General features: G+C 44.2%; 3 protein-coding genes across 3 annotated transcripts in view; 2 read left to right on the plus strand and 1 right to left on the minus strand.

Moving 5' to 3' along the window:
- LOC311368497 (phosphatidylinositol-binding clathrin assembly protein) overlaps positions 1-1,047 on the plus strand; it is a 7,682-nt gene extending 6,635 nt beyond the window's left edge. The window contains exon 6 of the mRNA XM_084487305.1: positions 1-1,047. This exon is cut by the window's left edge and continues 2,573 nt beyond it. The gene's annotated coding sequence lies outside the window, so the exon portion shown is untranslated.
- Positions 1,048-5,061: 4,014 nt separating this feature from the next.
- Positions 5,062-11,993, plus strand: LOC311368488 (cysteine and histidine-rich domain-containing protein 1). Its single transcript, XM_084487296.1, has 11 exons — positions 5,062-5,257; positions 6,972-7,021; positions 7,484-7,540; positions 7,890-8,044; positions 8,760-8,863; positions 9,185-9,237; positions 9,477-9,547; positions 9,890-9,992; positions 10,114-10,233; positions 10,708-10,770; positions 11,267-11,993. The coding sequence occupies exons 1-11, from the start codon at positions 5,191-5,193 to the stop codon at positions 11,756-11,758; spliced, it is 1,335 nt and encodes a 444-aa protein (XP_084343422.1). The 5' UTR covers positions 5,062-5,190; the 3' UTR covers positions 11,759-11,993.
- Positions 11,994-13,381: 1,388 nt separating this feature from the next.
- LOC311368476 (diacylglycerol kinase delta) overlaps positions 13,382-25,000 on the minus strand; it is a 27,690-nt gene continuing 16,071 nt past the window's right edge. Inside the window, exons 18-29 of the mRNA XM_084487281.1 lie at positions 24,192-24,279; positions 23,749-23,856; positions 23,432-23,528; positions 23,175-23,282; positions 22,860-22,973; positions 21,582-21,716; positions 20,176-20,339; positions 19,574-19,688; positions 18,904-18,993; positions 18,485-18,598; positions 17,881-17,992; positions 13,382-17,596 (exon numbers count right to left, since the gene is read on the minus strand). Coding sequence (XP_084343407.1) covers positions 17,559-17,596; positions 17,881-17,992; positions 18,485-18,598; positions 18,904-18,993; positions 19,574-19,688; positions 20,176-20,339; positions 21,582-21,716; positions 22,860-22,973; positions 23,175-23,282; positions 23,432-23,528; positions 23,749-23,856; positions 24,192-24,279 — 1,283 coding nt within the window. The 3' untranslated portion in view covers positions 13,382-17,558. The remainder of the gene's footprint in view (positions 17,597-17,880; positions 17,993-18,484; positions 18,599-18,903; positions 18,994-19,573; positions 19,689-20,175; positions 20,340-21,581; positions 21,717-22,859; positions 22,974-23,174; positions 23,283-23,431; positions 23,529-23,748; positions 23,857-24,191; positions 24,280-25,000) is intronic.

Consider the following 25,000-nt stretch of genomic DNA (forward strand, 5'->3'; position numbering starts at 1 on the left):
TACACATCATTAAGGCGCAGGTAGGGTTTGAAAGGGTTGGATCCACAATGTCCCCTGACTAGCTGTAGGCATCGCTTCAGCTAGTCAGAGGACATTGGGGAGTAGGTCGGCAGTTAACAGACCAAACCAACCATATGACCGTCCCTATATATTGATAACCTTCATCATGGCTTTGCCAGAGTCTCAGTCCACATTCAAACCGAAAAAAACATGACCTCCATTAGCCCTGAAACAGGAAGGAAGCGTGACGACCCATCAGGAAAGGGAAGAATCCTTGAGGAGGGAAATGCAAGAGTGATCTACCCTTTTAACCCCTGGTCACCTCGTAGTGCCATTGCAGAATATTAGTGACGTTACAGCTCCTGTGTACATTTCTGACCAGAGCGGGCGCTTCTGTCTCTTGTTGCTAGTTGTCTTTCTAGAATATGTTAAGCCGTCTGACTTGAGGACGGAAAAGCTTTGTAAAAAATAACGTTAATAGTTCGCGATTCTTCTGGTCTTCTTTCATCGTTGTCGAGGTATTTTGTGCTCTTAGACGCTTGCTGTGGTCGTCCCGTGTTTTCCTCTCTAGAACTAGGTAGCGGTTTCACCCCACGAAGCCCGCGTTATGCCTGTAGCCGATTCATGTGCGTCTAGCTTGTGTGGTCCTCGCTGTTTTCCAATAATGCTAGCTGTGTAGTCTCGCAATGTCCCAAAAAGGCAACGTGCTTTTTAACACCTTTAGCTCTGTATCTCCCCAACCCTCTGCTTTCCTTTACTGGTGTGAGTGTCGATAGCTAGCTTTTCTAACTCTTTCTACCTAGTGCCCCGTCTAGCGTCCCGCCCCACAGGGCTTCTGGGAAGGGAAGTCCACTCTGCCGATGTCCAGCTCAACGATTTCAGAATGTTGATCAAATTAGAGCCAAGAAGGGAACAGCGCCTCGAACGTGTAGGTCCTTTTTGTTCAAATGAACCCAGTCATGTCAAATATTTTTCTTTCATTTTCTATCTTTTCCAAATGGATTTGGAAAATGTTGGTAAGATTAAAAATAAAAGTTTGGAGCTTTGCGGCTGCCTTGTTTTCATTAATTCAATGATACCACTGCCGTTTTATCGATTACAAGTCATTGCAGTAATCAAAGGTGGAACTAGAAGGTTCCAGGAACCAGGTTGTAAGTATGGAGGAACTGGAAGTTTCTTAGGGCTGGAGATAATGTGATTTGTGATTTGTTTTTAGATTTAAAATTGCACGTGTCCCTGAACTAAACCCACTTGGGCCCTTCAAATAAGTTCCCCAAATGTCCCTGAAACAGACGCACCGACAGGGTTTGACAAAAAAGTTCTTCCATCAGATGGAAACTAATTCAATCTCCATTTAGATGTTGATATATTTAAAACTACACAAGAAAGTTCCTGGTCATTGTAGCTACGGGTCACACTATGAATTAGCCTAAAATAACTTCTATCTGATGTCTGGATCTGGATCTTTGAGGTAACTTAGCTAGCTGCGAGCGTTTGGGGTTTTGTATGCCCCTGGAACGACCGCAGGGGGGGGGTGAAAGGGATAAGCCGACGGCTGATGGCCGACGGGATATGGATATTAACGTGTCGAGGCAGCTCTGCGACTAAGCTAGCTGGCTGTCCTCCCATCAGGATTGTACAGTAACTGTACATAAACAACACTCATCTGGCGTCGTTTCATTTTTTGTGATTAGTGGTTCGGGCCCTTTTGTTCTCTACCTCTCCATTTTTTTTTTTACATTTGGTCTTTTGGTTCTCTTTAAGTTTTTATACTCTGCATGACGGCCTGCTCTATTTTTGCGAGATCAGCAGTTCTGCGTCTGTGTGCTTGCAGACCACAGGTGGCTCTTTGGTGTTCAGGCCCGACCGTCTCGGGTCACGATCGATAGCATGATGTACAGCGGACGAAGGGAGTCGACTGAGCTCCGTGCGAGTGAAACCCAACAGGACCACAGTCCACTGTAGGCAACCCCAGTAGCTACCAGCCGAGACTTCAGGCTATCAAACTTAATCAGTGTGGTTGATTTATCCAACCACAGAGTGTTTGGCTCCGAAGACCTGTATTCAAGTCATTTATCCAGGATTCGAACCAGCAACCTTTTTTTTCTCAAACTTCATAACTATTAGGATACTGCCACCCACCCTCTTCCTCAAAGATGAGCACCGCCCACTGGCCCATAGGGGTCGGTGGACCCAAGTCCAGACAGACAGGCGGAGCGCCTGTCAGACAGGCGTCCCACCTCGCTAGTGACGTCACACTCGGGAGGCGAACGTACGAGAGCAAAACCTTCGAGTCTCTGACGGGAGCGCGCTTGCGACCCTGGGAGGGGCTAGCGTGTGCATGCTAACGTTAGCCCTTAGTTGTTGTCGTTGTCTTCTTGTTGGACACGCATGATTTGATGGTGATGATGACGATTTGATGATGATGATGATGATGATGATGATGATGAATTAATTCCCACCTCCTGTTCTCCTCCATGTGTCTGGTCCCCACTGTTTTGATTTTATTTTCATGACAGCTGGGTAATGAGAAAGATAAAAATTGTTTGTAAATTATTATTTTTTAATTTTTTTTATTATTATTTTACTTGAGCCACAAAGCAATGGCGCGCCCTGTTCTTTCACGTTGTCTGGCGCTCTCTGCTGTTGACTTTCTATAACACAGCCGGAATGGCTGAAGTTCAGTGATACCAGGGAGTGAATAGCGAGGTTTCAATTTCTTCCTCCTTTGTGATGAGAGATTGACCTTGTGGTCATTTTTACATGCAGTGTTGGACGCCTCACTTTCCTGTCTCGCCATTCTGTATACAGAACTCTCTTTCTCTCTCTCACAAACACACACACACACACACACACACACACACACACACACACACCTTCCTTAGTGCTGCATATAACTAAAAAAAATGTAATTTTCTCTAATTTTGCTGAGCTTTGAAGACATCGCACCCCATAATACTACACCTCTCCCCTGACCTGTGACCCCATCTTACATGAAATGTCAGCGATGCCAAATGACGCCAAACATTAAACTTCCTGTCTCCTCCTCCCTCTCACATTTGTTTCTATTTATAAAAAAAACAGTAAATAAGTATATAATGGATTGTACTAGCGAGCATGGACAGTGAAGCAACACGTTAGTTAAGTGACGATAGTTTTTAATACATCATGGGCTTTAATTTCTAAGCGGTATGTTTGTTATTTGTGTTTTGTTTTGTTTTTTTTGGAAGAAATAAAGGCATTTTCCATTACTAGCTATTGGTCCGTGTCCCCATATGTCCTGAAAGGTTTAATGTCAAAGTAAAAACATGGAGTGACTTTAGTGCCAATATTACCTCTGCTTTCGCTCATTTGTTGGTGTCATCTTACGCATACAAACTGCTGTTGAGATGTATCTTTTTGTCACTGTTCTTCTGTGACTACGGAGAAAGAAATCTGCCAATCAGATACCAGGTTTCTTATAGCATATCTCGGTATCACTCAGCCAGAGGCATTTAGAGACTGGCCAGCAGCAGCAGAAGGATACTTCTAATCTTTCTGGTTGCAATGCTTCTGCGCTTATTAATAAGGACGTTGATATGTTTTATATATTCAAATTCCAAAATATGTAATTGTTCACTTTTTGCTTGCAAAAGGCAGAAATTAAACTATACCACCATTTTAGGTATCTTGTCTTTTTTACTAGGCACTTATTTACAGCATTGATTAATTAAAAACATCTTTAATAAACTTGGAAACATGACTTGAAGGCTTTACTGAACATTTTTCTTCAAATGTGCTGATAATCTGAGTATTTAAACGTCTTATCTTTTATCTTCTTTTTTTAAGTGCATCACAAAAGGCCTATTGCGCTGCAACTCCAATGCGTGGCTAAACCCATGACTGAGCGGATATCGCAAACCTATGTTCTGATAAGAGACCTGGCTCCTGATTGGTGGAAACATTAGTAGCCTATATTTGTTTTTCCTTATAGTAGCGGACAATTAGTGACAAAAAGGTTCGTGTCTCCACAGTAGTTTGTATCCATAGGATGATAGGTTACACCTTTTAACAAAGGTTACACAGTCGACAATGTGCTTTTCTGCACTAAATTCACTGCATACATTAAGCTCTGATAACGCTTTATGCGTGCATTCACCTTAAACAAAAAATGAGAAATACACCATCATATAGGCTATCAGTTTAACGAGGCCACGTCAAACACGTAATAGGTAGGCCTACATTTAAAGATAGTTTCATATTCATAAATATTCCCAATAGATGAATATTCTATAATTCTGCAAATTCAATACAAGTACAAGTTTTGTAGTCTATGCCTACATCTCTCATCTGTTCATGCAGTTGAAACTAAATTCCTTTATTATTTCTCCAGCTGTTGTTAAACTAAACACACAGAAGCGATGACGAACATTTTCTCCACTGTGGGTGTGTGACATGATGCCACAGGTGTGCGTGTGTCCACCAGCTGTCCTTAGTGGACCCGACAGACCTTGCATCATACGCTTCCTCGACCCTACTCAACAGAGATTACACCGTTTGTTAAGGGAAATGCAAATATAGATAAGCACTAGAAATGTATATATAACACTCTAGCTTGATTATATCAATATAAGGGTGACGTAACCACGATTTCTTTGCATATAACGTTGAAAAAAGAGGTCCTTACATGTGGTTCTACCGCCATCATCTGGTGGATGTTAGAACTGCAGTAAACTCGGCAATGGCAATGCGACATCGTGCTGGTGGTGGTGGTTCACCGTCAGTGACACCATCTCCACGACTCCTCCTTCAGATAAGAGTTGACAGGTGTGTGTGTGTGTGTGTGTGTGTGTGTGTGTGTGTGTGTGTGTGTGTGTGTGTGTGTGTGTGTGTGTGTGTGTGTGTGTGTGTGTGTGTGTGTGTGTGTGTGTGTGTGTGTGTGTGTGTGTGTGTGTGTGTGTGTGTGTGTGTGTGTGTGTGTGTGTGTGTGTGTGTGTGTGTGTGTGTGTGTGTGTGCGGGTCAGGGGGTGGGGGTCAGATAACTGAATGGGGGGGTGAGGGCGACAGAGGGGCTATTTTTAACCTCCATTCAAACCAGAGACTGAGTGAGATAGAGCGAGAAAGGGCGAGAAAGAGCGAGAAAGAGCCAGGCCGGCCTGCAGCAGTCTCTTAAGAAAAGGACGAAGGAGCCAGCGCGATAAAGCGTTTGTGATGACCATGGATCTGTGCTACAATAAAGGCTGCGGGGAGCGCTTCGACCGCAGCACCAACAAGGAAGGTGGGTGGTGGCTCAGTCCGGCTGTCTTCATGTAGGACCGCACTAGAAAGTTGTCTGAACCGTTCAATCGTCTTTCATGATTTGACAGGAAAGTGTTCAGCGTTCATTTGAAGAAATGTTAGTCCAATGAATAGTTCAATAATTAATAATTTCTTAAACTGCTTTAAATCCGCACTGTGTAACTTTTCGAGAAAGTTTCTCAAGAATGAAACGCGTCCACCCGATAGTCACCCTAGAGATGGTTTATTCTGGTCCTCTTTTGAACTTCATCATTATTATTATTTGATAATTTGTAGGGGGGGAGACATCATCATGTGGAACACGAATATGGTTGCATACAAATCGTTGTGTACTAAAACCGACGCAACGGATGAGGTGGAACAGTGGGCATATAGCATATAGACATAAAGAGTACATATAGAGTACAATCTGACACTAGATTTCTGTTCACTGCAAACCAGAACCGGCCTGGGTCGGTTTACCTATGAGTCCGATGGGGTCTGGCGGTTTTAAGAACCACATGGTGGACGTTCTTGTCGATTGCGTCATAGGACAGCGTACCGTCAGAGTATTTCGTAGAATGGGGGGGCGGGGGGGGGGTGTTCTTTGGTGTTCTTCTGGGGAAGAACACCAAAGCCCACCAACTCCTGCGTTGGATGAGAATTGACAGGTGTGTGTTTGTGTGTGTGCGTGTGTGCATGGGGGGGGGGGGGGGGGGGGGGCTATTTTTAACTCCGACCAGACCAGAGAGATAGACCATTCCCCCTCCCCCACTACTTTCCTAGGTCCTTCAGGAAGTCTGGAGTACCCTTTCCCTGGTTCCCACATGAAGAAAGTTCAAGAAACCGTGGTCATTTGATTCAGGGTAGCTTGGGTGCAAGTTTGGTGAATATTGGATAATTCTGTCAAATTATTTATTCATAATTCGGCTAAGTTCTCAGATCTTTTACACCTGCCACCCCATCTTTTGACAAACTAAGACAGGGGTGAACATCTGGGGAAGATTAAAAGTAAGAAATGGTTCAGCCCAATATGTCCCCATTTCTTTCATCAAATTGAAGCTGGGTCTACAGAGTGCTACCCAATCCCACTGAGATAGGGACAATGACCACTGGTCAGACTGACATAACAATTCCCACGACAGCACTACATTTCAGAAATGACATCAGGTTGGGCTACGGTGTACAGAAATGTTCCCCAGGAGCACTGTCCCCTGCCCCACCGAGACGTCCCACCCATACCTCGCCTGCACTGCTGGGCTTAGAGGTTAAACTTGACATTACGATTCAGGGAACACATCCCAAGTCATCAGCAGCAGACTGTAATCTTCCGGGCTGATGACTGAGAGCTCTTTCGGATGCTGATATGGTTGGAGGTTACATTGCAATTCAGGCTGGTGTGCAAGCTTTGAAGATATCTGAGACTACAGAACAGAAACGGCGAAAAACTTAAAAAAAAACACATAGCCGATAAACTCTTATGGTTTTTTGTTTGGGCCTATGATTTTTTCCTTCCCAATCTCCAACAAATGTTCACTTCAAGGTCGGAAAATTCTGGAACACATGACTACATAGTTCGTTTTTTTTCGGCTTAATTAGACAGATCTTCACTACGCGTTTATCCCTGTCTGAATCAAACTGTTCCGAAGCTACCTCCGCTAAATCCACACAGTCTGGGCTACCTTCCTCATCCTCCTCTCCTCTTCCTACCACAGATGCCTGTCTCTTCCACCCTGGGGTGCCCATCTTCCACGACGCCCTCAAGGTGAACCCACAGACCAAGTGTCTCTGACCTCTCACCTCTGATCTGTCACCTCTGACTTTAACACCTTCACTATTCCCGACCTGGGTTTAAGGCACCGTTTGGGGATGGCTGATGTGTATGTGTCGTGGGGGATTGCTTATATCGTCAGCTTCCTTGATGGTGCCTTTTAGATAGATCCTGTATCCTGTATGTTCAGGATAGATCCTGAACAAACTCGAGCAAAGCCCTACTATTCACTTGTTGTGGTGTGATGAGTGTGTGTTCACTGGGACAATGCTATTATAGGCTTATGCTGATGGAGTTCAGACCAGGTGTGGGAAGCAGTTCGGCTACACAAGGATTTTACCAACTGTGAACCACTGTTTTAATCAGTGTAGATTATGTAAGGTCCTCATGTATGGTCATCTTAGGTCGTCTGATGTTATTGAACCTAATGTGACGTAATCTAATCTGTACACGCAGGGCTGGTCCTGCTGCAGAAAGAGGACGACAGACTTCTCAGACTTTCTCTCCATCAAGGTATGGATGGATGATGCTAGTATGTATGTATGTATGTATGGATGTATGGATGTGTGTGTGTATGTGTGTGTGTGTGTATGGATGTATGTATGTATGTATGTATGTATGTATGGATGTGTGTGTGTATGTGTGTGTGTGTGTGTATGGATGTATGTATGTATGTATGTATGTACATAGATACTGAGTCTGAGGTTCAACAAATCTGTACTTGTTTAATATTTAGACTTAACATAAGTCATTACTACAATAATACTGAAACAGGGCCATGTTTGTATCATGTAATGATTGGTGTGTAGTAAGTTAACGTTAGTAGGCTTAAGGTCGTTTAAGTTGCCTCCTCGGTGACCAGGGCTGCACCCGCGGTCGCCATAACGACGAGAAGCCCGAGGAGCCCCTGCGTCCGGAGGTGTCGTCGGACAAGGCCGGGGCCAAAGTGACCAACGGAGAGGAGATCATCTACAGGGGCCCCAAGTCAGCTGAGGCCCTGCAGAGGGAGAGGCCCAGGTACGTTACCGTAGTAACAGAGAGGCCAGGGTACGTTACCATGGTTACAGGCCCTGCAGAGGGAGAGGCCCAGGTACGTTACCGTAGTAACAGAGAGGCCAAGGTACGTTACCATGGTTACAGACCCTGCAGAGGGAGAGGCCCAGGTACGTTACCATGGTTACAGGTCCTGCAGAGGGAGAGGCCCAGGTACGTTACCGTAGTAACAGAGAGGCCAGGGTACGTTACCATGGTTACAGGCCCTGCAGAGGGAGAGGCCCAGGTACGTTACCGTAGTAACAGAGAGGCCAAGGTACGTTACCATGGTTACAGGCCCTGCAGAGGGAGAGGCCCAGGTACGTTACCATGGTTACAGGTCCTGCAGAGGGAGAGGCCCAGGTACGTTACTATAGTTACAGAGATAGACAGGTAGGTTACCATACATACATAGACAGAGACAAGTAGGTTACCATAGTTAAAGAGACGAAAAAATGCATATTAGGTTACCGTAGTGACAGAGACAGGTACAGAGATGAACCAATCTTTACAGTAAGAGATTACAGTGGATTATAATTACATTTAACAGACTTCATCTGTGGATATCATGTATTACAGTAAGGGATTCAAACCTGGATTATAACTGTGTGTGTGTGTGTGTGTGTGTGTGTGTGTGTGTGTGTGTGTGTGTGTGTGTGTGTGTGTGTGTGTGTGTGTGTGTGTGTGTGTGTGTGTGCAGTTCAGAGGAGCCGCTGAAGAAGCTTCCCCAGAAGGTGTCTGCGTCGCTGTCCAAGGTGTTGGAGAAGTTGGACCTCAGTAACCGAGCCGAGCAGGCCAAGAAAGGTGTGTGTGCTTCAGTACCATTAGATTAACACGCTAGATTACACCTGCAAGTGCATTGAAAAATTAAGATTTTGTGAAAAAGTGCAAGAATCCTTCAGGTACATACAAGTCATCAAATAAGCAAAGAAAACTGCCTTAAATGTTTCAACTCCGTCATTTAGTAGAGCCCCTATCCAAAGAGAGGCACCTAAGGTTTTGTTTTTTTCTCTTGCCCTTCTTCCTTCTTTCTTACCTTATCTACCTCCCCCCTGCGGTCACCCTCCCTCCCCCCCCCTCCCTCCCTCCTCCCTCCCCCCCTCCCTCCCTCCCTGCCTCTGATAGAGAGTCAGGTGGTCATGCCGGGAACGAAATGCAAGAACATAGGATGTAAAGGAGTGAGTGTTTACATTGCGTTCACCTATCACCTATTATGTTTTGAGTGCTTCCACCTGGTGGCCATAATAAATAATTGCACGCAACAATTTAAAGGCAATGGAAGATTGGCAAAAGATTCAAAGGCAATGGCTAATTAATACACAAAAGACTCAGGTCATGTCTAAGGAATGTGGGAGCAGTAATGTCTCCTCCAGTGGATTGATTGACATGTGTTCACTAATCAGTTGATTGATTCCAGACCTACCAAGGGCCTGAGACGGACAAGGAGGTCTGCACACATCACCCCGGAGCGCCCATCTTCCACGAGGGGTAACTCACACCGCACACCGTTCACTGAGGTAGTGAGACACGGGACCTGTAGTGAGGGGTGAGACGAACCTGTAGACCAGAGAGGGGTGAGACGAACCTGTAGACCAGAGAGGGGTGAGATGAACCAGAGAGGGGTGAGATGAACCAGAGTGGGGTGAGCTGAACCAGAGAGGGGTGAGATGAACCAGAGTGGGGTGAGATGAACCAGAGGGGGGTGAGATGAACCAGAGAGGGGTGAGCTGCACCTGTAGCAGGTGGACTAAAGTGGTGTGAGATGAGCCCTTGGCCACGTAGACGTAGGTTAAGTGCCACAGGTCTCTGACGCTCTCCGCTCTCTCCCAGGTATAAGTCCTGGAGCTGCTGCTGTATCCAGACCTTCGACTTCAACGCCTTCCTGGACCAGAAGGGCTGCAGCACAGGGACGCATCGTTGGATCCCCAAACTGGTAGGCTGCTGACCTGGACAACAGTAGGCAAAAATAACATTTATGTATGGATGTAAAATGACTGCAACTAAACAACGTACATTCTCCAATAATCTTCTGCTGTGTCAAAATGTGTTCACAGGACAAGAAAAAGGTGGCGTGCCGACAAGATTGGCACCAGACGGCGGATACTGTGTTTGTGACAATTTACGCCAAAAACGCAAACCCAGAATTTTCCTTCGTAGAAGCCAACCGCACAGTGGTAGGCAACACATGCTCACTTACTCTCTCACAGTGTCTCACGCACCTCATTAACATCTCGTTTCAAAGTGCCTTGATCTAAATAGAAAATACAACTTTAAAAAGTCTCTGAAAAAACATCTGGTCCATATGTAATGTGTATAAATCTTTAATGTTGTAATTTATTTTGTAGCCTTCATATCTTTTTTACCTTTGTTTTATTTATAATTCTGATGTTTCTTAATCACTGCTGTTTATTATTTGGCTGTTTTTACTTTTGTTTGACATAATGTCAAAGTTATTGTCTGTTGTCTATATTTTATGTTTCGGACCCCAGGAAGACTAGCTCTCATTTGGGTGTGCTGCTAATGGGGATCCTAATAAATCATAAATCATCATAAATCTGCTTATTGAGCCATCCAGGGAACGGATCCCGTGAGCGGTGTCAGTGCGTAGCGCTGGTCAACACTACCATGCTCTCCGCCTCTCTCCATAGATCCGCTGCGACATCCAGTTTGAAAACAACAAGGTGTACAAAAAGGAGTTCCACCTCTGGGGGGTAAGTAAAGCAAACTCTCCTCCGCCCAATCACCAGCTGGCTTAACGGAGCTGAGCTTGATAATTATAAAGTCTGCTAATGCTTGCTCATAAACGACATGCTGCACCTGCTCCTAGTCTAGCATGTGCTTTAGCCTGCTCAAAAACTGTTGTCCTACAGCCGCTCCCAAGCCAGCTTAATGTACTTAAGTCGCACATAAACTACTCTTCTACACCCAGTAGACCAGCAAGCTAAACGTAGGATAGGCAGAGATGACGGCTTATTTACATTTCTCAACACACAGTCGTCTTTTTTGCATCCATAGTGGTGAACTACGCTCATATTCCTATAACTATACGCCCTATAACACTTTTGAAAAAATGACGGTGTGTGTATAACCACTTTCTCCAAAGCAGTGATAGTATACTTATATACCATAGCTATATCTATATGTCTATCTGTATATACTGTGTACATCTCTCTAACCCCCTCTCCTCTTCCTCGCCCCCCCCCGCAGGTGGTGGATGTGACGCACAGCGCGGTGAGCATGGTTCCCTCCAAGGTGGAGATCTCGCTGCGCAAGGCCCACACCGTCTCCTGGGGCAAGCTGGAGGACCCCAACTTCAAAGCCCCGCCCGAGCCAATCAACACCGAGTCCTTCGGCGTCACGGCAGAGGCCCCGCCCCCCGAGTGGGACATTGAAGACGACGACATCAGCGACTCGGACGACGAGTGGAAGTACGACAAGCCCCCGAAGAAGTCGCCGTGGGGGGAGGAGGAGGAGGGGAAGGAGGGGGAGGAGGGGGAGAAGAAGAAGAAGGAGGGGGAGGAGGAGGGGGAGAAGAAGAAGAAGGAGGGGGAGAAGAAGGAGGAGGAGAAGAAGGAGGGGAAGGAGGAGGGGGAGGAGAAGAAGGTAACGGAGGAGGAGGGTAAAAGGAAGATGGAGGAGAAGGAGGAGGAGGAGGAGGAGGACAGTTTCTATGACGACCTGCCCCCGCTGGATGACTGAGGAACCGCAGTCTTCTCACACACTTCTCGAAAAACATACAGACAAACATTATTAAACATAATCACAGAACCGGCCCTGACAAAATGATCCACAACGTGGATGATGTCTCAAAAGGTCTTGTTTTTATTTTACAGTGATGAGGAGCTTGTTTTTGGTTAATTACTAATTATCTTAAAGGCCTAATATGTAACATTTCCACATTAAAATGTCTACAAATGACGAGACCTTTGCTATACATTTTGTTAAGTTTTGTGCCTACATTATCCAAATGATTTCATACAATGTTCAAACCAAGAGAAATGCGCAGTGTTATTCAAGCGGCATGTGTCCTCTACCCCCCTGACTTAGTTGGAAACATGAAACATTAATGCTCTGCTTTGAGAAGTGGCTCATACCTGCCTCCAAGCTAATACAGTGGGTCCCACACATAGACTTTACTTGGGCGGGTATTCTTTTCATTTGTCCCAGAGAACAACACAATTCTTTTTGAAAGGCCTTTTTTGGTGTGATAGACGTCTGTGATAGTTTCCACCAATGAAGGCCTCCCAAGATGGAAAGTCAGTTGAATTTTTATTATCACAGCCTCATTTTTTGCCTGGTAACAAATTAGGAAAGAAATACATTGTTACATTATGTCATGTGAAACTACTTTATTGATCATCGATCATTCATTGGATGATAATGTAGGTTTTAAGAGTAATGATATGTCTATTGTACTGTATAATGTTTATAACCTCCGACCATATACATTTGTCAGCCTCTGTGGGGAAGAGGAGCAAGCTGTTGGCTAAAGCTCTGGAGACCGCTGCCTCCATCGACCCAGTCATTTATAGATCTAGATCTATAACGCTATATCGATAGTTATTTATAGATCTCGATAGATAGATAGATCTAGATCTCTATCTAGATCTATAGTTCTATATCTATAGATCTAGATCTATAGTTCTATATATATATCTAGTACTATAGATCTACATCTAGATTTATAAATCTAGATGGAACTATATGGAACTATAGAATGAACCAGAGTTCCTGGTTCATATCCCCTGGCAATCAGGCTATCTATAAATAACTATAGATCTAGATCTATAACTCTATGATCTAGATCTAGTTATTTATAGTTCTATATCTATAGATATTTATAGTTCTATATTTATAGATCTAGAACTATAGATCTAGATATAGTTCTATATATAGTTCTTTAACTATAGATGTAGAACTATAAATAACTATAGATCTAGATCTATAGTTATTTATAGCCTGATTGCCAGGGGACATGAACCAGGAACTCGATCAGCCGGATTTCATATTTGACATTATATTGACAGAATGGTGTTATGCTCGGCTAGCTAGCATGTTTTGTCATTTTGGCACAAACCAATATAAATATTTGTGTTTTGTACTGCAACAATCAGCTAATTGACATGAGCATTTTACTCAGGAAAATACAGAGAGGTGTGCTCTGAAAAACGTTAATGTATAAATAAATACACACTACAATCAGACCACAAGGACAACAATTGACTTTTCAGCTTTCAATTGGCTTAAAATGAAGGCCTGATGATGTAACACACACACACAAACGTTGTCAGTGAGAGAAGCCAGTACTTTGAGACGTCAATACTTCATTTAATCTTTAATTGTTGACTTTGTCTTTGTTACACACTGCACACAATAACACGATATAACACCTGGCAACGTACACAGTCGTGCAACATCAACTTCTCCTTCCCCAAAGTAGGTCAACACGTTCTCCAATTAAACACAGCGCTATATACCAGCTGTTCAGACAGACGGGGGGCGTTCAACAACCTTACAGTTCACAGGTGTTTGTGAATGGAATAATGTTGCACAAACGTATTGTCAAACTACCACCGGTTCAAGGGATGTTTGTTTGTTTGTTTGTTTGTTTGTTTATTTGTTTGATTTTTCGCTCCGCTTTTTTAAAATATTTATATTTTCCTCCACACATTTTGGAGAATTTGGTTTTTAGTAAACAAAACGGCATTAATAAATACAGAAAATATCTTAATAGCAAAAATGATGAACATGAAGAAATAAAATGTACACGTTTGATGAAAGGAAATAAACTGATTTAAAGGCCTAAACTTTTTACATTCAAGAGTTGCCTGTGATTTGGAGCAAGGATCACGATGGATTAAGCTGAATGCCAACAGTAGCCAAACAAATAATGAAAGTGGTTCAAAATAATCCCACATCTGATTTTAAGAAGCTTATCTTTTAAGATGATCTTTGTTTCTAAACTTTACTTGATGATGTGCAATAAACCTATGCAGGTACATTCATGAAATATCAGTCATAGTTATTGAAAATAACCAAAATTGTACAGTAGGACAGTTTGCCCATTTCTTATTTTAGGAAACTAATGTTTTTTACGCAAAGTAGCGTGACAATATTGGTAAAGCTCTGAAAATACAAAAAGTATCTAAATTATTATATGGCTCACCTGAATACAAGAGTTACAATAAACCGTCTTAATGCTGAAATGGTATTTCAACAGCAGCAAGTAAAGATGGACATTCAAACCTACAATCCGTAAATGTATGCCGTGATGTTGCCAATGATTTATAGATGTTTCTATTTTCAAGATAATGAGATATTTGCTTTAAAGTTTTCCAGTCTTGCTATGCATTTTGGGTAACTTGTTGCTAATGCTACGTCATGGTGCTATGACAACTTGACAACACAGCGACTATAACCTTTATTTCTGAGTTATTTATGATAGCTGTAAATATAGACCATTCAATTGGTGAATACATTTTTGTTTTCCCAGTGGAAAATAGTTTGGTCCTAAATATGTCAAACCATTAAATTAAACGAGATGCAACCATTACATGGTCTCTGTCTACTTGATAACATTGCTAACAAAACTTTAGTCACAACCAAAGTAAGACATTGTAATATGTTTATGCCAATATGGTTTGTAAAACATTACTACTACCCCTTTAAGATGATTTAAGTGGTCCATTGTAAAATAAACAAAAACAGTAGCAATGGGTATTCGAAATCATGGTTACCGTGATTAGACAGAAGTTGGTTCTGGGCAACAGTTATGGATTGTAGGTTACAATTATGAATGAGTCAAATATAAATATACTCACTGGAGTAAAATGGGATATTTTAAGCTTGAAGATAAGTCATAATAAAGAAAATGGGTGTACAGCCTCTGATTAAATTAATATATTCCTAAATATTTATACATCTCTCTCTCATTCATATATATATATATATATATATAATTTTTTTATCAGCACATTTATCATAAATAGATTAGATTGTTTTTGTAATCCTTAAATCTGAATGAAAAAAACACTTGTAACCCTTAATAAACAAAGACACAAATCCTTTTTAGTTTCATCCCTTAAGTTTGCTTCTTCGTAAAGTGCAAAGCAGACACAGTAAACGTTTAAATATACAGTTCACACACACACACACACACACACACACACACACACACACACACACACACACACACACACACACACACACACACACACACACACACACACCTCAACTGGACACAGTCTAAACTTGGCACTAATCTCGAAATACAAAGTTGTAAAGTTGCTATGGATACGGTATCCATGACGACTTTGCCAGAACATCCAAAACGCTGCACAGCAATCCCGGGTCCAACATCCACATAGAATTGAACTATCATTCTCACATTTACTACTGCATGTTTTACAATACATTTCGTCCTTATTTTTCCTTATATCTGCGCAATGAAATGACTCAGAATGTTGTGGTGCAGTCCATAAAGTTATAAGTTAAAATTGTTAAAATTAGCAAAGCAACTTAATCTTATCTCCTAATATAGGTGCTGTTGTGTGCCAGAGAGGTGGAGTCACATGTGAAGATCAGAAAGATCAAAGTGGTTTTCATTCTTTTCAGTTGCCTGAGGAAAAGACCCATATCATTATCGGCATGGTGATCAACATCTAAAACCACGGCAGGAATTCTGAATCCCTGCTCAGCTAGCGTGGCTAATCACTAATCAAAGATCAGCAAACCAGTTGGAAAATAGTTTGTTAAAAAGTAAAAGTCCTCCAGAAAAGTACAGTAACGCTTTTTTTTTGGCCCACACCAACCCAAATTTAGAAAACTAGTAATTGAAAGAAGCTAGATAGGAAAAAAACTATTTTTTCTACTTTTACTTTCTAAAATTTTTTAAACACAATACAGGAGTTTCAAACAATTTCAAACCCTACTTCTAACAGGTTAACCAGTTAAATATAACTTGTTTTTTAAAATAAAATAAAAATCCTATTCAATATATTCTCTAATTAATAGTTTACGGTCCTAAAATGCAGAGTTTTAAATATGGGAAGGGGGTATGTAGGAAAAGCCTATAGCATGAAGTAACATTATATTTTCACGTCACGTCATGTCAAAATATAACTCCCCTGGGTGCTGGTCCCCACCCCTCTGGCACTTAGTAGTAGAAAACAAACAGAATTACTAAATAATTAAAGATGTCCATGAAAAGATTTCGAAACCAATGACCAGCAAGGCCTAAATCGCAGACGAGGTAACTTTGGTCAAGTACGACGGTTGCATGCAGGGAGTCCAAGTAAAAAGAAAGGCGGTTGAAAGCGACAACGAGACAGTTTGATTACCCAGCTATTGATTACCAGCGGCGCTATTGGCAGGAGAGATTGATGGCTGATGATTTGCATAAGAGAGTCTAAAGATGGGCGAGTTTATACCTCAGAGGCAGTGCAATAGAAGATCCAATCACGCGTCATATCATAATCATACAATATGTTAATTAAGACAACCATGAGCAAGTTTAAAGTAAGAGTTAAAAGAAGTTAAGAGAAGTCGATATGTTTCGTCTTTGAGGCTTCTTCATCTGTTCCCCCGACGCAGAACGTCCACGTTCTCCAGTGTCATATAAATCCAGTGTTGTCTTCCAGTTCGTAAAAACCACAACCGTGGTCACGAATTTTGTATTTTTCCCGAAGTGTGACGCAAAACCGATAAATGTTGTACTGATGCGATAACAAAGAAGGTTTACACCGAGTTAAGTGAAAAAGGGTAAATCCTATGTTAAGGCTGGATACTAGTACTTTACAGCGAGAGTTTGTATTTTTTTTGCAGCGTAGCTGTATAGCTTTGGCCCACGAGAGTCACACAGCGGCCAGTTAGCAGGCCGCGTCAAAACCACACACAGCAGGACCTTCCGTAAAACATTTTCATAATCAAGGTCATTTTTCACAAATTAAATACGAGTCCACATGAATACATTCCTCGATATAACATATATTTTTTTGCAACATTTACGATATTCTCCAGCTCTGGGTGACGATATCAATAAAGTTCTTCCTTTTTTCCGATTCGTATTCTTGTAATTGTCATTTTCAGTGGTTCCTACGGTGAAGAAAACATTCAGTTAAATAAATTGTCTTAAAACTATTAAACAAAAAGAGCGGGAAAAAAAAGTCCAAAAGGCTGTTCAACAACTTTTTAAACCGCACCCCCTTTTTTCAAAAGAGAGGGGGCGGGGCCAAGCGGGGTAAACACGACCAATGACAGAAAGCCAGCAGCGATGACGCAATGTGCCTCATCAAATCATAGCGAATCAAAAAAGGCTCTTTCCTGGTTGCCGGCTGGTTTTGCGTCGGCTAAAAGAGGAGGAGGAGGAGCCAGACTCGTGGATCATGGGACTCCCCCTAACAACGTCCGTCCCCTGTGCAGGATGACCTCCAGGGGCCCCTCCCAGCGGGCAGTCGTCATGACAACAGGAGGTACCTCTAAAGCGCTCGTTAGCACCTCGTTAAGAGTCGGCCTCGCCGGCTTTGGAGTCCCAAACCCCTGCCAGAGAAAAGGATTGTTTAAACATTCAGCTAATCCAATCCAATCGGTTTAATACATTTTACAACAATCTAATCCCATTCTAATTTAAAACATTTTATATAACACAATCAAATTAATGTTACTGTGACTCTATTCTCACATAACACAATACAATCCTACCTGATATGTCTAATAGTATGATATATTAAAACAGAATCCAAGAAGATCAATCATGTAATGAAATATTGAATGGTCCAAACATAGTGACATCACTCTGCATGTACATGGAGAGTGTCTCTCACCCGAGAGCGAGCTGTTGGACTTCTGCTTGTGGAGCTTCTCCCGGTCCTTCTTCACCTTGGGCAGGATCTTGAGCTTCATACTGCTGCTCTTACTGCTGCCTCTCACTGGGTCCTGGAGAGAGAGAGAGAGAGAGAGAGAGAGAGAGAGAGAGAGAGAGAGAGAGAGAGAGCGAGAGAGTTTAGAATGGAACCACTAACCCTTGATCAGTTCTAAAAAAGCTAATAAATAAGCGAAATCAAAGTGCGTATCTTTCCCTGCCTGAATCGGACTGAGCAGAATCGCATTTATATCAACTGCTTGCTTTTTTCCTTTTCCTTTGTACAGTGTTATTTTAAGAACGTAAAAAGCTAAAGACTACAATATCACGTATGCGTGCTGCGTGGATATTCAAATATTCAGGCTCAGCGCTGGTTCTAACCCAATAAACACCTGCCTGTACTATCCACATCTCAGTGAATGTATGTGCATCCAATAAGTAGTCATAAGTTATAAGTGTTCGTCGTAAAACATGTCATTAGTTGTTAAGAGACTTTTCAGAACTTTAATGTTTTTCGGGCAAATATCTGCAGTTCATGTGTCCGCCGTACACCAGAGCCGGCCTACCTCCTCGGAGCACTGCATGAGGGGGCAGATCCAGTGGATGTCGTCCAGCTTGTGGAGCTCCGTGCTCAGGCTGTTCAGCGTGGTCTGCAGCTCCACCTCCTCGGGGGAGTCCACCTGAGGAGGAGGAGGAGGAGGAGGAGGAGGAGCAGAGAGTTGAAGGAGAGGAGAGAGAGATGAAGGAGAAGAGAGAGACTCTAATGCCTAACTCTAACTCCCAAACCTAAACCCAAACCCAACTCTTGAACTAAAGCCCAACCCTTACTCTATAAAGTTAACAAATCATAGCACCTAAAATGACTTATACAAAAAGATAAGAAACTTCATACTCGTGTTGATTTCCTAAAGCCCTTCAATAGGAAAACGTGGGCAGTATCTACAGCATGCCGTCTTAGTGTCTCCCTAACGCGTGATTGGCTCACCAGTAGTTTTCCGTCCAATAGCATTCTGGTCTCCGCCTTCAGCACCTTGCTGCTGTTGACGATCTCCACCGCCGTGCTGCGGGTCAGACCCTTGGAAACAGACACACACATACAGTAAACATCAACACACACGTACACAAACACTTGCCAGCGCCACCTCTGTGCATTGTCCGTCTGTACATTTGTCCATCCATCCAACCGACTCATACATATGTCTAGCCATATGTCCATCCTCTTTGCTAATATGTGTCTCCGTTCACTCCTCCACCTCTCCTTCTATCTCCATCCAACTTTCTATTCATCAATCCATCCATCTCTACTTCCATCCGTCATCCATCCATCGACATTACGTATTACGCGTAAATACTCTATTTCACATTTTTATATTCAATGTACAGTATTCTATTTCATTTACAGTTATTATTACATTTTTATTTTATTATAATTATTTCATGCCCAGTATTCTACTTTGTTTACAGCTATTATTAATATATTTTTTATTTTATTCTAAGTATTTCATGTCCAGTTTCTGTCATTGTTGAAGGAGCCTGAGACTGAGAGAATCTCATCGCCAGCGGCTGCTGCTGTAATTCAGTAAGCTGTGCTCATGACAATAGACGCTCTTGAATCGTGACCCCCCCCCCCCCCCCCCGTGAAGCGCTGCCCCTACCTCCGGGCTGGAGGGCTTGGAGGGGAAGGCCTCGCTCAGCACCAGGGCCGTGGCGTTGACGGCGTGCGCCAGCTCCTGCTCCACCAGCTTGTGGCTCTTAGCTGCCTCGCGGATCCTGAGGAAGGTCGCCACGGAAACAACACTGTCAGGATACACTGTCATACTATTTAGACACACATTTTTGCCTATGATACTGAACTACAACTGAACACACACACACAATCCACATTCACAAACATTAATAGCCCTTATTGGGACCTTCCCTAGTAATGACTGTGTGTGTGTGTGTGTGTGTGTGTGTGTGTTGCTATCAGTGTTTATGTGGACCTTACTTGATGTTGTGTGCGTGTGTGACTTTTCAGTTTGTGCAGGGACCTTACTTGGTGATAATTGTGTGTGTGTGTGTGTGTTTGTGGGGACCTTACTAGGTGACGAGTGTGTGTGTGTGTGTGTGTCTAAGTGTTTGTGGGGACCTTACTTGGTGATAAGTGTGTGTGTGTGTGTGTGTGTGTGTGTGTGTGTGTGTGTGTGTGTGTTTGTGGGGACCTTACTAGTGTGTGTGTGTGTGTGTGTGTTGTCCTCAGTGTTGGCGGGGACCTTACTTGATGATGAGGGTGTCGGCCACGTTGCCCAGCTGCTGCACCTGAGCACACTCCTCCTCCGTCAGGTACTCCATGGACTGCTGGGAGTTAAGGCGGGGCCTAACCGACCGGTAGCTGTCAATCTTCCTCTTGTCCTCCCATGACTTCAGCGCCCCCTCGAACGCCTGGGTTGGAGGAACACGGACGTTCAGTCACACATCGTACCGCCACGCACCCTGAGCTGCTGCCCTTCGCTTTTTACTCAGATATTGTAAAATCTTTGGTTACAATTTGTGAACAATTTGGTTAGATGTTAAAAAGACATTTCTAGAAATGTTCATAGAAAGTTGAATTTCGGCTGCCTTTTCTCCCAGAGACTAAACCAAAGTATATAGATTAGGTCAATAGAGAAACATGGTCTAACGTCTTAACGTCAACGTAGACTATAGAGTTAAGTGTAACATTGAGCCTTTCCCAGTGAGTACTGGGGAGACTCTCAGAATTTAAAACACTCCATAACAGTTCTTTACATTGTACTGGGCTGTGCTACTGTGTGACGCTAACTAGCGTAGCTCGGCTGGCTGGGTGGCGCGGGTGCAGTAATGGGTTTAGGGAGTGCCGACAGTACGATTCTTGTAAACAAAGAGAGAGGTACGGGCTGGCCTGCGCTTATTGTTTGTAGAATATATCAGTTATAGGATGTGATTTTATTCAGAACATTATTTAAATCACTGTGGATCAGCACTGACTACAGATATGTGTCGGTTATGTAAACTACAAGCTAGTAGAAATCTGTGAATTCAAAATGAATCTTAACTCACTAAATAACTTATTATCTTGATTATGCCGCATTCTTATGTGAACCGTTAACATCTAACCCCGAACAATAAGCCAATCAGCACGAGTGTAAACACGATCAGGGATTTCTCCTGGAACAGCGCTCAAACGTAACCACGGCGACGGAGGAGTCAAGAGACACCCGCTGGGTGAGCGGACGTGGGCGCAAAACACAGAGAGGAAAACACGGACATATGGACACGCAGATGGTCAGACAGACAGACGGACATGAAGAACAGAAAGACAGTTAAACAGACAGACATTAAGACAAACTAGAGAACTAGAGGACTGACAGGTAAACCAAACAGACAGATACACAGACAGACAGACAGACAGACAGACAGGGAGAGAAAAAGGAGTGAGAGCAAAAGACTGACAGACAGACAGATGGCATCGACAGACGGAATCACAGACAGACACAGACAGACAAATGGAATCACAGACAGACAGACAGACAGACACTCAGAGACATACAGACAGACACTCAGACAGACAGACAGACGGAATCACAGACAGACAGACAGACAGACAGACACTCAGACAGGCAGACAGACAGACAGACAGACAGACAGGTGTGGGGTGCCACTGACCCGGTCCCGGGTCAGCATCTGGGCGCGGTTCTTGTGGATGATCTTGACGACGCCGGGGGGCTGGACCCAGGCCTCCCCGTCCACCTGCACCGGGACGCCCTCGTCCCCCAGGATGGTGATCTTCACCTGCCGGCACTGAGCCGCAAAGAACCAGTTACTACCAGCACGCTGGACCAGGTAGAACCTGTTACTACCAGCACGCTGGACCAGGTAGAACCTGTTACTACCAGCACGCTGGACCAGGTAGAACCTGTTACTACCAGCACGCTGGACCAGGTACAACCTGTTACTACCAGCACGCTGGACCAGGTACAACCTGTTACTACCAGCACGCTGGACCAGGTACAACCTGTTACTACCAGCACGCTGGACCAGGTAGAACCTGTTACTACCAGCACGCTGGACCAGGTAGAACCTGTTACTACCAGCACGCTGGACCAGGTAGAACCTGTTACTACCAGCACGCTGGACCAGGTACAACCTGTTACTACCAGCACGCTGGACCAGGTAGAACCTGTTACTACCAGCACGCTGGACCAGGTAGAACCTGTTACTACCAGCACGCTGGACCAGGTAGAACCTGTTACTACCAGCACGCTGGACCAGGTACAACCTGTTACTACCAGCACGCTGGACCAGGTAGAACCAGTTACTACCAGCACGCTGGACCAGGTACAACCTGTTACTACCAGCACGCTGGACCAGGTAGAACCTGTTACTACCAGCACGCTGGACCAGGTAGAACCTGTTACTACCAGCACGCTGGACCAGGTAGAACCTGTTACTACCAGCACGCTGGACCAGGTAGAACCTGTTACTACCAGCACGCTGGACCAGGTACAACCTGTTACTACCAGCACGCTGGACCAGGTACAACCTGTTACTACCAGCACGCTGGACCAGGTAGAACCTGTTACTACCAGCACGCTGGACCAGGTAGAACCAGTTACTACCAGCACGCTGGACCAGGTACAACCTGTTACTACCAGCACGCTGGACCAGGTACAACCTGTTACTACCAGCACGCTGGACCAGGTACAACCTGTTACAGTAGGTGTACGGTATGTATACAGTATGTATACAGTAGGTGTACATTAGGTGTACAGTAGGTGTACGGTAGGTGTACAGTATGTATACAGTATGTATACAGTAGGTGTACATTAGGTGTACAGTATGTATACAGTATGTATACAGTAGGTGTACAGTCGGTGTACAGTATGTGTACAGTAGGTGTACAGTAGGTGTACATTAGGTGTACAGTATGTGTACAGTAGGTACCTGTGCTATGCGGTGGTGCTGCAGGTTGATGACGCGGGACACGGCCATCTGCATGCTGCCGAACACCGCCACCACCTCCAGCTTCTTGTCGTCGAACGACGGAGCGCCAAAGTTCTGCATCCAACACGGTCCACGTTCACATGATACGGAACATACTGTATACATCAGTGCGCGTGTGTGTGTGTGTGTGTGTGTGTGCGTGTATGAATATCTGTGTAAGTACATGTGTGTGCGTGTTTAAACCCGTGTGTATACGACGTGTGTGAGTGTGTATTCTCTGTGTGCACGTGGAGGCGAGTGTCTGTGGCTTCTCACGTTGTCCTCCTTGGTGCCCCCCCAGAAGTTGATGCCCCCCGCGTAGCTGGGGATGTTGAGCACGGCCAGACCCTGCAGACTGGGGAGGGACATGGACACCCCGTCACACTGGAGAGAGAGAGAGAGAGAGAGAGAGAGAGAGAGAGAGAGAGAGAATATGTTAACAAATGCTGCAAACTTGTTGCAAATAACATATGTAATAAGTTGCTCTGTCTGTCTGTCTGTCTGTCTGTCTGTCTGTCTGTCTGTGTGTGTACCTCTAGTTGGACCCTCTGCTCCAGGTTCTTGTAGGTCTTCTGGACCAGCTCCTTGGTCCCCAGGACTCCGTACCACATCATGTTCTTAGTGCGACTACTGCAGGGCGAGAGACATAGACACACAGCAAGGAGAGAGCGAGAGAGACAGGGAGAGGGAGACGTGGACACACAGCAAGGAGAAAGAGAGAGGGAGACATTGACAGAGCAGAGACAGAGAGAGACACACAGTGAGAATGTGGACTCATAATTGTGTGTCTGTCGTGTATCTTTTGATGTATCTGTGTGTCTATGTGCATTGCGTGTGCATTGCGTCTTGCCTGCATTTCTTGGGGTGTTCGTCTCTCTTGTTGTTGAACTCCAGGGAAATCTTAGCATCCAGACCGATCCCAAAGTAATTGTTCATCACACACTTCTCCGAACACTGGCTGCAGACCCACACAGACACACACACGCGCACAATGAAATCTGACCTTTATCGCAAATCAGAGAACTTCTACACTGAAATCTCACCATCCCCACCAACGAAGCCACTTTCACACACACACACACACACACACACACACACACACACACACACACACACACACACACACACACACACACACACACACACACACACACACACACACACACACACACACACACAGGATTTCCCTTAAAACTGGACAAGCCCCACAAATCAGAGAGCTTTTACTTTGAAATCGACAATGGGCTACCAATAGGAGTGCTTTTATTTTGCAGGGCTCGGACCCCCACTTACACAGTGTCGTCGTTGAAGAAGCTGACCGTGTTGAGACTCTCGGGCTTCTCCAGGACGATGGTGGAGGACGGGCTCAGGCCGCCCTGACCTGCACGCCGGGAGTACGGGGAGACGAGGTCATCCATCGACACATTTCAAATGGAACTTTATTCAAATCTGTGTATCGAGAACTTTTCAACACAGATGTTAAAAGAGGACACCTTTGCAAATCACAACAATACGTGCGTATGTGACGTTTGCATGACTTCACAAACGTCACATCACGTGAGTTCTCTTGAAGCGGCTGCTTGACACTCTTGGCTACTTATGTAACGCTAAATCTAAAAAGTATTACATAAATTCCTGAATCCGAAACTCAGTGAGTCATATTCTGCACCCAACATGGCTCTCCCTCTGCACTCTACGTCTTCTGGAAGTAGGCCACGAAACAGGCGTGGAAAATCACCACAATGAGCATGCGGTATCCACTCAGACGTATACACAGGCAGGCCACCGGGGGCGCTGTTGCAGTTCATTTAATAAGTGGTGTTGGATACAGGCTGCTTAGTTCTAACGTCCACCGCGCAAGGCAAACAGGCAACGACAACCTAAGCAGTGGTTTGGAAAATGCTAGGCATCACTGGCTTCTGCTGGTCTTATGAGGACTCACTTAAACTCACGAGGACTAACTTAAGCACTAGATAAGTCCCAAAGAGGCCTAATTCTAAGCAGGGATTCTAAATGACTAGGCTAGCGAGCTAAAGCTAAACCCAGTCTACGAGCTAAAGCTAGTCTATTGAGGACATAACTTTAGCAGTCATTTTAAATGA

Source organism: Micromesistius poutassou (assembly GCF_964030765.1).
Source record: "Micromesistius poutassou genome assembly, chromosome: 23".
Lineage (NCBI taxonomy): Eukaryota > Metazoa > Chordata > Actinopteri > Gadiformes > Gadidae > Micromesistius > Micromesistius poutassou.